This window comes from Myotis daubentonii, chromosome 19 (genome assembly GCF_963259705.1).
Source record: "Myotis daubentonii chromosome 19, mMyoDau2.1, whole genome shotgun sequence".
Classification (NCBI taxonomy): domain Eukaryota; kingdom Metazoa; phylum Chordata; class Mammalia; order Chiroptera; family Vespertilionidae; genus Myotis; species Myotis daubentonii.
Window position 1 is genome coordinate 13,354,688 of NC_081858.1, and position 15,485 is coordinate 13,370,172.

The 15,485-nt window shown below is 53.4% G+C and overlaps 1 gene segment (V, D, J or C); it reads right to left on the bottom strand.

The window, feature by feature from the left end:
- Positions 1-1,502: 1,502 nt before the first annotated feature.
- LOC132221745 (immunoglobulin lambda constant 6-like) lies at positions 1,503-9,512 on the bottom strand. The segment is given in 3 exon segments: positions 1,503-2,015; positions 3,557-3,678; positions 8,993-9,512. Coding segments are annotated over 3 exon segments (639 nt in total).
- Positions 9,513-15,485: the final 5,973 nt, after the last annotated feature.

Sequence of the window (15,485 nt, forward strand, 5' to 3'; positions counted from 1 at the left end):
TGTAAGAAGTTCTGTCATTAACGTTATTGTTTAGAGTAAGGTAGGAATTTGCATTTTAACATTTTAGTATCTGTTAATTCCTTTAACCCACAAAGGCCATGCTCATTCCTGTGTGGAGGAGCATTTCGGGGTAGACTAGAAGTCTGCCTTTGGGCATACCTGCTCCTTGCCTTCATCAGTGCCAGACTCTGTCTTAAGCCCACTCTTCAAGTCACGGGCTCTATTTTCAGTGTCCTTGGCTGCAATGTCGGGGAATGATGCCACCTCATAGCCTCGTGGAGCCCAGAGGACTAAGGAAAACAAACCTGTATGGCAAACAGCGGGCACAGATGATGACTCCGCTATTAGTACTTTGAATATTTGATTTTCTGTTCTTACTCCTCAAGTTCTTTGAACATAAAACATTACATTGTGCTTTACGTTTTAGAGAATCCTACCAGATGTAGCAAAGAATTAAGTAGACATCACAGATCCATCCCGCCCTCCCAGAGTGAACCCACAGTCATTTGAAGAGAGGTGGGGACCCTGGTCTCAACCCCCATCCCCACCACCTGTCTGTCCCAGGTTGGCTCCTCCTCACCTTCCCCTTCCTCCCTTAACCCCCTCCTGTGGTGGGGGAAGGGCACAACTGCAAAGGCTCAGAAGATGGCCCCTTATGGCCACTCCTGTTACAGTGGGGAAACTGAGGCCAGTGACTTACCAAAAGTGCGACGTAGTGTCAGATCCCCCCGGCAGTCGGGAAGAACATGTCTGGATGCTACGCTGGAGCCCCAGCCAGTTGCTGCCGGGGTTTATCAGAGGTGGCACGTGGGTTTAGTCATCTCGGGCCAAGGTGAAAACCAAATTGCCTCAATCTGTTCAGAGTTGCCCAACTCTTGGGGATAATTGGACATTCACAAGCATCACACAAAATGGATATATTTACTAGAATGCCGATGCCTCGATTTACTGGGGTGGGGAAAGAGAACCCCTTTTCTTATGGGAGAACCCCATCTTTAGTATCTGATAACCTAGAAACCAAGGTGGGTGTGAAATTGGTGTGTCTCTCTCACATTGATCTTTCTCTCCTTCCCTCTCTTTCTCTAAAAATCAATAGGAAAAATATCCTCAGGTGAGTATTACCAAAAAACAAAGACTGATTCTGCTGGAGTGTCCTGGACCCCATGGCGGGGGGTCCTGCCTGACGGGGTGAAAGGGAAGGGGCGAGGGTGAGCAGGAGCTGAGCTGGGCATGGAGGGAGCAGGGCATCCCAGGGGGCGAGGGCCGGGAACAGAGGGCATCTGCACCAGGGCAGGGAATGAGAGCTTATCTGGCAGTCACTGGCCTTGGCCAGCTCCATCCGATCAAGAGGGAGGGACATAATGGGTTGGAGGAGGAACTGGGGAAGGAGAGGGCAGAGGGACTGAATGGTGACCGGACTCCTTGTGTCCTGGTCAGGTTCCTGGGAGGTGCCCCAGGAAACTCCTGCTGGGCACAAAGGATTCTCCCACCCACTCCGAGAACCAGGGGAAGCCACAGGTTAAATACGAGACTAGACAAGAATGAGCAGAGAGCATGGGTTCTGATTGACTAGAACGTTTTGAGAATTGATGGGGTTCAGGGAGCCGGGCTGGGGCTGGGGATGACTCAGGTGGAAGGAAAGACCCTCCCAGAGGTGCCCAGGCTCCAGCCCCCGAGGGTGGGGGGCTCAGGGCCCTAGGAACACTCCGCGGGGACCACGGTCTTCTCCACGGTGCCCCCCTCGTGCGTGACCTGGCAGCTGTAGCTGCCGCCAGATTTCCACTTGTCGGGCGTCAGGCTCAGGTAGCTGCTGGCCGCGTACTTGTTGTTGCTCTGTCTCCAGGGCTTGGTGGTCTCCACGCCCTGGCTGACGGGGTTGCCGTTGGCCTTCCAGGCCACCGTCACGCTGCCCGGGTAGAAGCCGCTGATGAGACACACCAGCGTGGCCTTGTTGGTGTGGAGCTCCTCAGAGGAGGGCGGGAACAGAGTGACCGAGGGTGCGGACGCGGGCTGACCTATGTGGACAGAGAAGGGGTGTGAGACGCAGAGGGGGAGCGGGTGTTGGTGCAGCCCCCCTGCTAATCTGCATCCTCTGTGACCCGTCCATTGTGGCCATGTTTGTTCCCCCAGGGGACCCTCCTTCCTTCTTTGTCTCCTCCTTTCTCTCAGCCCCTGGACAGCAGGCCACCCCCACCCGTCCAGAAGCCCTTCCAATTTACCTCCTGGTGATCTGGCCAAGCCCCTCCACCTGTAGCCTCAGTTTCCCCGAGTGTAAGCGGGGCAGGCTGACCTCCCTCCCCCCAGTCTCCTGAGTCTGAGTGTGGGGTCTGGCTCAGACTCCCGAGCCCTCAGCCCAGCGTCAGGCCCCACCTCACTCATCCTTCTGGAGCCCCAGGCCTCTGAGATATGGGCTCCCCCAACCGGCCTGAGGGTGTGTGGGGAGGCCCAAGCCCGAGCCCAGCACACAGAGGGGCCTGGCGCCCCCCGTCGCCCTTGGGCACCCAGCCAATGAGGGCTGAGGCCGAAGCCCAGAGGCCTCTCAGGCCCTGCCTGCCTCCTGCCCCTTGTGCCCTGACCCAGCACCCTGCACCTCGGCTGCATCTTTGGCGCTGCTCCCCCTGATGACGGGCACTGTGGCCCCACGCCACCCCAGGACCTCTGACAACTGACTTCATGGGCCAGTTTGCAGCTCTGAGCCCCCCCTGACCCCGGTCCACTCCCCACATTGTCATCTCTGAGTCCAATGCTCCCTAGAGGAAGGTGGGTGGCCGAACCTTGGACAGAGATTGTGGGCTCCAGGGACAGGTGAGTCTGTGCCTCACAGAACCTGCTCCTCTCTGACCGCTGTCCTGGGACCTAGCTGCTGGCCACCTAGCTGCTGGCCACCTTACCTGCCGCACCTTGTCTTTGCCTCCCCATGTCCTCACAGCCTGGAGAGCTTTAGCTCCACCTTCCATAGGCCTCCCTCGGGCTGACCCTGTGCCCCTGGAGGTTGTGGTCACAGCCTCAGCCCTGTCCCCAGACGACTGTATGGCTCTCCCCATGGGGATGGGCATCGAGCCCTCGGCCCAGACCCCAGGGCCTCCGGACTGTCTAGTCCCCTTGTGGGTGTCTGTCCTGCAAGACAGACAGGAGCCCCATTCCTAGGCCAAACCCCAGCCTCAGCCCCGGGACCCAGCTGCTTCAAGCTGCCAGACTCTGGACGTGGCTACTCCTGCTGTTGGGCCCTCCCTGCTGGTTACCCTGAGACCAACCCATCTCCCCCAGAACTTATAGAGAGAGGTGGGGATCAGCTATTTTTCCCTATTAGATATTTTTATGTATTTTTTGGGGGGTTGGGGGGGCAAGGAAGAGAAACATCGAAATGCCCCCTGACCAGGAATCAAGCCAGCAACCTTTTGGTGCCGACACCCAAAGAACTGAGCCACACAGTCCAGGGCCTGGGGATGGTTCTGACGGCCGGGAGGGCAGAGGGGAAGCAGCCTACAGAGAGAGGAGTGTTTCCCAAGACAGCAGAGGGTGGGACGCCAGGGAAAAGGTGATGAGAGCCGCTTACCCAGGACGATGAGCTGGGTCCCGCTGCTGAAGACGTACCACGGCGACTGAAGATCGGACCAAAACCCGCCGGGCCAGCACCTGGGGCCTGTCCCCTGGGGGCCGGTCCTGAGCAGGAACCTGCTGGGTACGATGGGCACAGGCTGCAGCAGGGGGTGGGGCAGGTGGGCGGCCGGCTCCCTTCCGAGGCAGGTACCACCTGTGCTTTGGAGTCACCTAGCGTGTGATCCCCCGAGGCTGGCCTGGTCCCGGGAATCCCTAGTGCCGATGTGTCCCTCCAGGCAGCTGTGCGGTGCGGCCGGAGGATCCTGAACTTGCTTGATCGGCTTGACCTCTCCTGGCCTCATCCTAGGGACTCTGAGGGTTCCTTCCCCACAATTCCCCACGGTCCAGCCAGGTGGGCTTCTTCCCTGGGCCCAGGACACCAGGTCATTCCCGACTCACAGTGTTCCCACGGAGAGAACCCTTTGCCTGTGTCTCCACACATCAAGACACGATTCAGTTCTCTTTATGAAGCCTTCTCCGATCTCTTAAACCACTCGTTCTGTCCATCCATTAATTCCTCCATCCACCACCCATCCATCCAACCATCCATTAATAATGGCCCCCAAGCACTTGTCTGCCAGTAACAGTCTCATGTGCTGAGACATGGCAGGGCCCCCGGTTCTCATCTCCATCTCTCCCTAAAACCTCTTGGTTAAGGCTGACAGGTCCCTCTTCTCTGTCAAGTCTGAGATCCCCTCCCAGTTCCTCTTGTACCTTAACTTTTTGCCGGATGCAACACAGAGGTGGATCCTCTTTCCAGTGACTCTCTTCCCCTGCGACCTGAGACCTCTCACTCTTTCCCTCCTCTGGCTTTCCTTTCTTTACGGCCCATACATGGTCACGGACCCATTCTTTGCCATCTCACACTGTGGATTCCCACCACCGCCTGTATGGTGAGGCTCTAGTCCAGTGGTTCTCAACCTTCTGGCCCTTTAAATACAGTTCCTCATGTTGTGACCCAACCATAAAATTATTTTCGTTGCTACTTCATCACTGTAATGTTGCTACTGTTATGAATCATCATGTAAATATCTGATATGCAGGATGGTCTTAGGCGACCCCTGTGAAAGGGTCGTTCGAACACCAAAGAGGTCGCGACCCACAGGTTGAGAACCGCTGCTCTAGTCTATCCAGCTCCAAGCCTTCTCTCTCCGAGGCTCTGCCTAAACTGCCTATGAGCGTCTCCAGCTGGACGGCCCACAGGAACCGCAACTCGCCACATCCAACTGAGGCTGGCCACCCTTCTCCCAACCCAGTTCTTTTCTGACTTCACCTGGTCACGCGTGATCGTGAGTGTTCTCACCGCCCTCCCCCACCCCCCACCCTGTCCCTGTCCGCTCACCTCCAGGCCGGAAGTCTGTGTTCTTAAACTCAGCATCTAAATATTCCCTTTTAAAGTTAAAACTAGAAGCCCCAGATTTTGTTTTGCTGCTTTTAACTTCCCACTCATACAAAATGTGGCATTGAGTTGGGCCTTATTGGTTGTAAGCATTTCTGCATTTTCACCTTAGAAGCTGGTCCAGTCAGCAGTGGTTGGTTTTGTGATGCAAATATAAGATTTTTTTTGCATTAATTTTTTATTGTTTTAAAATTGCATATATAAAAGTAAGCAATATAGAAGTGCACTTTAAAAAGTACACCTAATATTTATCTATCTATATAGTGTCATTTTCTTTATTGTGGTAAAATAAACATAGCATAAAATTTCCCACTTTAACTCATTCTATGAGGCTGGTATTACCCTAATACCAAAAGCAGAGCAAGACATTATAAGAAAACTAAAGACATATCTCTCATGAATATAGATGCAAAAAATCCTCAAAAAATATTTACAAGTCAAATCCAACAATGTATAAAAAGAATTATGCACCATGATCAAGTGGGATTTATCTCAGGCATGCAAGACTGGTTCAACATTTGAAAATCAATTAATGTAATCTATCACATCAACAGGCTAAGGAAGAAAAATCACATGACTATGTTACTAGATGCAGAAAAAAACAGTTGACAAAATTCAACACCCATTCATGATAAAAACTCTCACAGGAGAACTTAACTTGCTAAAAGGTATCTACAAAAAACCTATAGCTACCCCTGGCTGAGTAGGTCAGCTGGTTAGAGCATCATCCCAATACAGCAAGGTGTAGGTTCAATCCTCAGTGAGGGCACATACAAGACAACCAATGTATGCATAAATAAGTGGAACAACAAGTCAAAGTTTCTCTCTCTCTCTCTCTCTCTCTCTCTCTCTCTCTCTCTCTCTCTCTCATTCTCTAGCTCTCTTCCTAAAACTCAATAAAAAAACCCCACACAAAAACCTATAGCTAACATCATAATGGGAGAAACTTGAAGCTTTCCTGCTAAGGTCAGTAACAAGGTAAAGATATTTCTTCTCACCACTGCTTTTCAATATTGTACTGAAAATTGAAGAGCAGTGGCTAATGCAATAAGATAGTGAAATAAAAGGTATACCGATTGCAAGAGAAGAAATAAATGGATAATGAGATTGTGTAGAAAACCCAAAAGAATTCACACACACACACACACACACACACACACACACACACACACACACAAATCCAGTTTTACTCAGTGGTTAGATTGTTGGCCTGCGAACAGATTCTGGTCAAGAGCACGTACCTCGTACCTCTGTTGCAGGTTTGATCCCTGGCCCAGTTTGGGGCACATGTGGGAGGCAACCAAGCAATGTGTCTCTCTCACATCTATGTTTCTCTCTCTCTCTTTCTCCACCCCCCCCCCCCGCCCCACTCCTCCCTCCTTTCCACTTTCTCTAAAATCAATAGGAAAAATAAATCCTCAGGTAGGATTAGAAAAACACACACACCCTCTTGGAGCTAATAAGCTATTACAGCAAGGTTTCAAGATACGAGATTAATGTACAAGTCAAATACTTTCACTTACACCAGCAACGACAGTAGAATTTGAAATTAAAAACAACGCCTCCCCCTTTCCTGGGTCTGCCTCTCCCACCCCTTCCCCCAGCTCCCTGCCTCCTCTGCACACCTCCCTTTCCTCTTGGCCGATGCTGCTCTCTGCCTGGAGCATTCCCATCATTGGTCAGCACCCTCCATCTCTAAGACCAGCTTGGGCAGGCCCCCGGCCACTTTACTGCTCCTGAAGTGTCCAGGGGTCTGTCCCCAGGACTGGACACGACCCTCTTGGTTCACACTGACCCTCTCTGTATCCCCCGACCCTGAGTGGCCCCTCAGTGAGCGGATGTTCTTGGGGAAGAGCAGCTCTTTGCAGACCACCCCTTCTCTCGGACCATTTTGTTGAGATACAGGACACACTGATGCAGTCACCGTGTTCTCTTAACTGTCTATCAAAAAAGGCAGGGGGTGCCCTGGCTGATTTGCTCAGTGGTTAGAGCGTCAGCCCATGGACCAAGGGGTTTTGGGTTCAATTCTCAGTCAAGGGCACATGGTCAAGGACAGGAGTACCTGGGTTGCAGGATCCCCACCCCATGGTGTGCATGTGGGAAGCAACCAATCAATGTGTCTCTCTCACATCGATGTTCCTCTCTCTCTCTTCCCCTTCCTCCCTCCCTTCCACTCTAAAAATCGATGGAAGAAAAAAAGAAACAAACAACAACAAAAACCCAAAAAATCGATGGAAGAAAATATCCTCGGGTGAGGATTAACAACAGCGAAAAAGGCCGGGGGCATCCTGGCTCTTCCCTTCCCGTTCCTCCCACCTTCTGATCCCACCTTCTGAATCTGCCCACATATCTGTCCACTCTGCCTGGGCCACCGCCACGCCCTCCCGAGGTCTCTCTAGTCCCGATTTCCATCCCCTCCCACCCACCCAAGTCTGGTCATGTCGTTTTCTTGCAACATCCCTCAGGACTCCCAGGTGAGGTCTGTCCTCCAAGGATGGGTCCTCCAGGTCTGGGCCTGCCCACCTGCCCGACCTCCCCTCAGACCCCCTCGGTCCCAGGACCCACCGCCCCAGCTCGGGGGACCACTGGCAGCTTTCGGAGGTGGGTCGCACTATCTGTGCTCCCTCCGCAGTGGGGCCTCCTCCGCCCTTCCCTGTGGGTGCCTCTGTCCCGCAGGCATCCCCCTGCGTGTGGTGTCGCTTTACCCGCCCCCCTCTCAGGGTGGACCTGAGTGGGGCAGACTCTTGCTCCCCTGGGATCCCGGCCTCAGCCTTTGACCCTGATGGGGGCTCCATCTCTCCTCATGCTTTCCTGGGCCCTGCCCTTGCTCAGCGGTTCCTGCAGGACACGGAGACGCCAGTCCTGGCCTGACACCCACAGGTGCTGACCCACCTCCCTGCTGCCCTGCTGGAGTAGCAGCCGATCAGCTCTCTCCATCCCAGCCCTTCATCACGGCGGCCCCAGCATCCCTGGTGTGGGTTCCAGGCCGCAAGGCCCTCCTCCTGTTCGGACCCTGCACTTTGCAGAGGGGGAAACTGAGGCCCGGAGAGGTGGACTTGTCAGCCCGGTTTAGGGGCTGGAGATGGGGATGGCTGGAGGCCATTGAGCGTGGGCCCTGGAGTCTGCACCAGCTGTGTGACTTTGGGCAGGTCCCCTCACCTCTCTGAGCTTCTATCCTCATCTGTGAATTGGATGACAGCGGGATCGCCCTGTGGGGCCATTTGAGGGAGGGTCTGCCCCTAAAATGACTGCTGCCCAGGATCAGGGTGTCATTGTGCCACTGATTCTCTTAAGTGGTTCCAGATGCTCAGCCCTTGGTCCAGGAGTTCCCACCACACACAGGGGAGGGGCCGGGGCCACACATCAAGGTGGGACAGACCAAGGCCCTCACAAGCCCTCACCCTAGGCCTTTCCCATGGAGGTGTCTGTGTCCTGGGTGGGCGTGGGCCCCTGGGAGGACAGTCCCAAGAGGCAGCCCAGGCTGAAGATCTTTGGTTCAGGGCCTGGTGACCCGAGGACACCAGGGAAGGTACCCCCACCTCAAGGCATCAGCCAGGGTCTGTGCCCCCTGCTCCAGGGAGTGGTGCCTACTCAGAGGGGGAGAGTGAGGACGTAGCTCATCAGCTAAGAGAAGGAGGCCCGGCTCCCTGGGACAAGAGCACCCACACCCATGGGACGTCCTGCCCCTGCCTCCGTTTCTGCCCCACCCAGAAGACCAGGTGAGGCACTAGTCTTGGGTGCAAAATTTAAGGGGTGCCAAAAACCCCAGTAAAGTAGATAAATACATTTCAATAAAATATTAAAAAGTAAAAATCAATGCAAACAAATCCACACTGAACAAAAGGTCAACTCTGCCAGCATCTGCCCAGGCCCCTGCTCTCCAGCCGACCCTCCCTTCTCTCCCCTTGCCCCTCATTGCCACGCTCTGTCCCACACTCCCAATTTGAGCTCAGGGACCCTCAGGTCCCCCACATGACTCACTCAGCCCCTTACCTTCCCCACAGGCTCCTAGGGCTGCTCCTTGTCGGGGCTCCAGAGCTTGGAGCCCTGCTGTGAGGTGCCGTGGTCGAGGACAGCAGGCCATGGGCGCCCACGGCCAGGCCCAGCAGCATCAGGGGCCAGTGCTGCCTGAAGCCAGGGCTCTGCCCCCTGCGGGCCTCATAGCCCACCGGCCCTATTCTGGGCCTCATCTGCGCTCAGAGTCAAAGGCACCCCTGGCTGACCTGCTGGCGTACGCGTCCAGTGGGGAGGGTTAGGTCGGCAGGTGCCTCTGTCCCTCTCGCTGACAGTGACTGTCCCAGTGCGCCCGGGCCATGGCCCTCTCATCCGCCCGGGCCTTTTCTGGTCGCTGCCCCCAGTGCCCCGCCCCCTCCAGGGCCATGGCCGTTACTCCTGAGGGTCTCTCCCAGCGGGGCATCTGCCAACTGCCATGCTGTGGTCAGGATCCAGGGTTCAACTGCCCCCACCACAGCTGCCAGCCTGGCTGGGCCCCTGGGGCCTTGTGTGGGGCACACCTGCTCCTGCCCGGCGTCCGGTGGGCCAGGGGTCACCTGAGTTCAGCTATGGCCTAGGCCTGGGGCTCCTCTTCTGACCAGACCTGGGCGGTAGTGGTGACAGGGGAGGAAACAGGTATTGGTTTAGCAAGAAGCCAATGTTCAAGTCGGGGATTGTGATGTAATTATAAAGATTATAAAAGCGGCGCGCCACATCCAGCTCATGCTTGCAACCACCTTTGCTTCAGAGCCTGTGTCCCAGGCCCCGCAGACCCAGTGTGTCCTGGGCAGCGCCACACCCATGGCGTGTCCATCTCCCTGAGGCTCTTCCCAGGGCCCCAGAGTGGATTTCATGGATGCCACATGCCCTGGTGGAGTTGGGACACCCAGACCTCCTGCTTGTGTTTGTCTAGCCACGGTCACGGCGCTGTCACCGACTGACCGGCTAATGTCTCGGGGTATGGAGGAACCCCTGGGACGCCCCTCATCCAGTCCAGCTTCTCCCTTTTGAGGTGCTTAGTCCTTTGTGCCTCTGACCTGGGCTCCCCTGGGGAGCTGTCCCAGGGGTCCAAGCTGAAGCCGCTCCATCCCAGAACCCCCGTGTGGGTGTGACACTCACCAGTGCCCAGGACCCAGAAGTGGGGGTTCCTCCGGGGACAGCCCAGGTCTCGGAGAGGAGAAAGGACTGTCTCTAAGCGCAGGGACCCCAGCTGCTCCCTCCACCTCAGTCCCTCTACCTGCCTCAGCCTCTAGGCAACGGCTGCTGGAAACCACATCCTCTTGTGGTGGCCACGGTCAGGAATCCAGACCTGGCTGGACACTGAGGGCCGGGCTGGGCTGGGCCTGCCCAGGTGGTGCAGCTGCAGCCCGGCCGCCCAGGCCTGTTTCCTCCAACCCTGGCTCCTCTGTGCCCTGTCCTGCCTTCTCTCCTGGAGCAGGGGGTGTGTCCCTGTCCAGTCACTTCTGCCCTGCTCCTTGTCAAAGGGCACCCTCCCTCCCCCAGCCTCCTGCTGGTCACTCCCTTGCTCACTCTCCACCCCACAGGCCTGAGTCTTCGCTACAGCCACCATGGACTCTTCTCTCTCAGGCCATCATCGGAGCAGGCATGTGGACCACCTTCCCGAGGTCCCAGGTGCAAATTTTCTAGAAAATCCCAGGTTCTCAGGGTCGCTGGACCTGCAGGATGGCTCCCGAGCTGTCTTTGGGGTAGTGGCTGCTATTTTGGAAGGTTCAAAACGTCTACAAAGCCAAGAGGTTTCATTCAACATGAGGGTGATGATGTAGCTGCCAGTGTGATGGTTAATTTTATGTGTCAACTTGGCTGGTCACAGTATATATATATATATAAATTCGGCTACTTTTATTTTTAAAAATGAAAAAAAACATATGTTTTTATTGGTTTGAGAAAGAAAGATAGACATATCAATAATGAGAGAGAATCATTGATTGGCTGCCTCCTGCACACACCCTAATGGGGATCAAGCCCACAGCCAGGCATGTGCCCTGAAGGGGAATCGAACCGTGACCAACCACGGAGCCACGCCGGCCGGGATATACTATTTTTGACACATCAACATGTTTTTGGTTGGAGACCAATTTTACAGCGCTTGCACTGGCCAAAGATAGAATACTTATAATAATTGCCATGGATTTAAATACCTCAGATATGCTTATACCCATGCACTTCTAGTGATACTAACAAACTCAAGTTGTGTGATGCTGGCACACTGACTTGTTATTTTGATAGTTGGTAAATAAAGAAGAAAAACATCAAACACTGATCTTGCCTTTGCTATAGAAGCAGTCCCTCAGGCGACTAAATCATTGATGAGTGGAAGTGTTCTTTGTAGAAGTTTTCTAGTTAATAAGTGAAGCAGAAATGCTAGAAGGAAAATATCCCCATTTTGCATCCCATAATGAACCAATGGATTTGAGTGTTGTGCCTACGTCACAAACATGCGACTTAGGATGAAATGCCAGAGTTCTTTGTGTCCTAACGGGCTTCACGTGTTAATTCCACCCTCCTTCTTTCCGTGGGGCCACCTCCCGTAGCTCATCTTGCCAAATCATGTCACAACCACACTGGCCTTGGGTAGGCACGGGGGGCCCTGGCATTTCCCTCCATCTGATCGGCATGCTCCATCCTCCACAGGCCCCTGGTTCTTCCTCAGATACCCTCCCAGGGGTCTCAGAGTCCAACTCAGGTCAGAATGTTTGGGTCCCTCGTCTTTAGCACCACTGCTGACGTGTCCGAGCCCATTGGGTTCTATGTTTCTGTGTAAAACTTGGGAGCCCCATCAAGCCTTTATATGCACAAACCACAGCTCTTAGCACCCCACACTCTTGTTCCGTATCACAGTCAGGAGCCCCGTTGACACTTTGCTATGCCAGGCAGCAGATCCCAACTTCTCCACTATCTCGTGTCTCCGTTACCAATACAGAACGTATCCCAAGTGTTCCTGTCCCTGTGTTAGTCTATTTTAAGCTTTTCCTTTCCTCACCACTTCTGGTTGCTGACTCTAATCACCGGTGTCACATACCAGGCATCAGAAGGGGTGTGAGAGAGAGAGAGAGAGAGAGAGAGAGAGAGAGAGAGAGAATGGTGACAGAGCTTTCCCTTCTTAGGGAATCACAGTGACCCCAGCCATCTCATGGGATCCTGGAATGGCAGGGTCTTTGGAAGCCACGGCTTCATGCAGTTATGCATGCGTTTACTCCTTCATCTCTTCACCCAACTCTATTATCTCCTAGCGTCCATCACACATACAATGAGATGAACGGATCTTGCCCACTGAGAATGTGCAGTTTCGTGGAGGAGAGAGAAACTTGCAAAATAAACGTAGAGCTGCATGGCAGGTGCTAAATATAGTTAGGAAAACACACGTCTGCAGATCGCAGGAAGTCAGTAACTGAATAAACAGGTCAGGGGAATCTTGCCCAAGGAGTGAGATTTGAGGTCATGGTGGAACCCTGAGTCCGTGCAGCCAGCTGGAGGTCACTGACAAGGGGCAGCAAGGAAACACCCTGAGCAAAGGTTTGGAGGCAACCAAGAGAAGCAAGTGTTGGGTCAAGTGCAGGTGGTTTAATATGACACAGACAGTGGGGGGGTCGGGGACACACAAGACATGGGACTTGGTTCAGAGCTGGGCCACCTCCAAAGGCTGTGTCATGATAAGGAGTCTGAATTTTCTTCCTCCAACCTGTCCTGTCCTGTCTCTGTACTCCCTGGGAACGTGGCTGCTCCAAACGGAGATGAACCACAGTGTAAAATACACACTGGATTTTGAAGATTGAAAAGAAAGAGTTTAAACCATCTTATAACTAATTTTATATTGATTGCATGTTGAAATGACAGTATCTGGGATATATTGGGGTAAAACTAATTTCACCTGTTTCCTTTAAAAAAATGTAGCCAGCAGGGAATTGGAAATGACAGAAATGTCTTGCGTACGTGCTGTTGAGAGCGGGAGACAATCCAAGGTTAGAGAGAAGGAGTGCAGGCAAGGCTGGATCTGGGAATAACGAGGGGATTGGACTAGGGAGAAGGCCAGGCCTGGTGACCAATGAAGAAGTAATGATACTACTATTTCATTGAGCACCCATTATAGTTAAGCCCAGGTAAGCACTTTCTATGAATTTATGGGTGCTATTATTATACTCTTTATATACAACATTGGAAATGCTGGCCTAGAATTCAACTGACCCTGCCAAGGCTGACCGGAGCTAAGACTCACACTCTGCCTGGCCCGAGGCCTGAGGCCAGGGTCTGGCCCCGCAGGAATCTGGTGGGGCAGGGGCATTAAGATGATGGAGGAGGCCAGTACAACGCTGGTTCTCTGGGTCTATTGTCGTAGCATGGAATCCTGGAATGACAAAGGATGGACGCAGAAGGGCAGGTTACAGGCAGAGACGGGTCCTTTGGGACCACCTGCCTGGCCTTTAAAAACATGAGCCTGCCCTGGCTGGTTGGCTCAGTGGTTGGAGGTGGTCCCATATACCAGAAGGTTGTGGGTTGGATTCAGGTCAGAGCACATACCTAGGTTGTGGGTTAGCTAGGTTGAGGGTGTGATCCCTGGTCAGGACGTGTATGGGAGGCAACCGATCCATGTTTCTCTCTCTCTGTCTCCCTTCCTTCCTCTCTAAAAATCAATAAAAATATAGTCTAGCATCTCTCTCTATGTAGCATGCCCACACCTTTCCCAATCCCCTTTTTCACACCCTTTTCCCCCAGAGCATTCTCTCTCTCTCTCTCTCTCTCTCTCTCTCTCTCTCTCTCTCTCTCTCCTGAAGTCCAAGGCCCTTCTTTTGCTGTAACTTGTTTTTGAGCCCATTGTTTCTATAACTCACTTCTACCTCTGTGACTTTCTAAATAAACTTTCTCTTGCATAAAAAAACACCCCCCAAAACCAAAAACATGAGCCTGGAGTCTCCTCTTCAGGAACAAAGGCCTGATGCAGAAAGAACTCTGTGCATTTGAGGAAGTGAGAGTTCAAAGGGCACCTGAAATAGGCTATGAGTTGGGGCCATTGTTTTACAAAAGAGACTCAGGCACCTCTGCCTATCTTTCTGGGGCATCCCCTACCCCCGGGTCATTTTAGCCATGATAAGTGGGCGTTCTCAGCCAAGTCTGGGGGCACAGAGGAGATGGTGTGCCTGGCACCTCTCTGTGCATAGGATGTGACCCACCACCCAGGGGCTCAGGGTGCTGCGCTGTGGGTCAGGGTTGCAGGAGCTCACCTGTTCCCTTGTCACCCAACAAGCTAATTGGGGAGCCCGCGCCCCTCCTGCCTCCAGGTCCCTTGGTGGGTCCAGAGGTTTAGCATCCCTGGGACCGTCAGGCAGGAGGATTTGAGGGTGACCTCGATCACCATACCAAGCATGGCTTGTTTAAAACCTGGAGGCAGGAACTGGGGTGCTTCTCTGGAACAGAGGTTGGCAAACTGTGGCCCAAGTGCCATATCCGGCCCAGCCCCGCCTGCTTCTGTGAATGAAGCTGAATCAGAAAGGCCATGCGCACTTGTTTACATCTTGTCTGCGGCTGCTTTCGTGCTATCAGGACAGAATTCAGTAGCTGAGAGAATGTATAGTCATTGGCCCGGAAACCCAAAATTATTTTACTACCTGGCCCTTGACAGAAAATATAATTGCCAGCCCTGCTGTTCTCCTGCACAGAAGAGTACATGCATTTCTCTCACCCTGTCCAGTGGTTCTCAACTGCAGTGGTTTTGCCACGCTGGGGACATCTGGCAACGCCTGGAGACATTTTTGTTGTCAGAACCAGGGGCGTGAAGGCGCAGGGACTGGCATTTAGTGGGCAGAGGCCAGGGATGCTGCTCAACTTCCTACAGTGCACAGGACGGCCTGCCCCCAATGCCAATAGCAATGTCTAGACCAGGGGTGGGCAAACTTTTTGACTCGAGGGCCACAATGGGTTCTTAAACTGGACCGGAGGGCCGGAACAAAAGCATGGATGGAGTGTTTGTGTGAACTAATATAAATTCAAAGTAAACATTGTTAGGTCGGAGAGAGCCCAGGATCAGATACATGTGATGAGACAATGGACTTCCCCTGGGATTTCTCACAGATCAACGTGCCAGACACAGATACCAGCTTCTTCTCCCTGAATCCACATACCCCCACACAGATAGGGACTTCTTCTGAATACCCCCGCCCATCCCCTGCGGCAGAGAATTCCTCAGCTCATGTCCCCACCCCTCACCCAACTGCAGTATAAAAAAAGTGCCCCCCTCCCTGTTGGTGTGAATCCACGTGCCCTGTCCTTGGGGTACGTGGGTCTCCCGGGGACGCAGAATAAACCTTTTCCTTTCCTTTCTTTTCTGATTCACTGGACTCTATTTCTTGTGCCGCCTCCTGAGCCACCTAACCTAACAAACATCATTACATAAAAGGGTACGGTCTTATATTTCAATAGTTTTATTCATTTCAAACGGGCCGGATCCGGCCCACGTGCCGTAGTTTGCCCACGGCTGGTC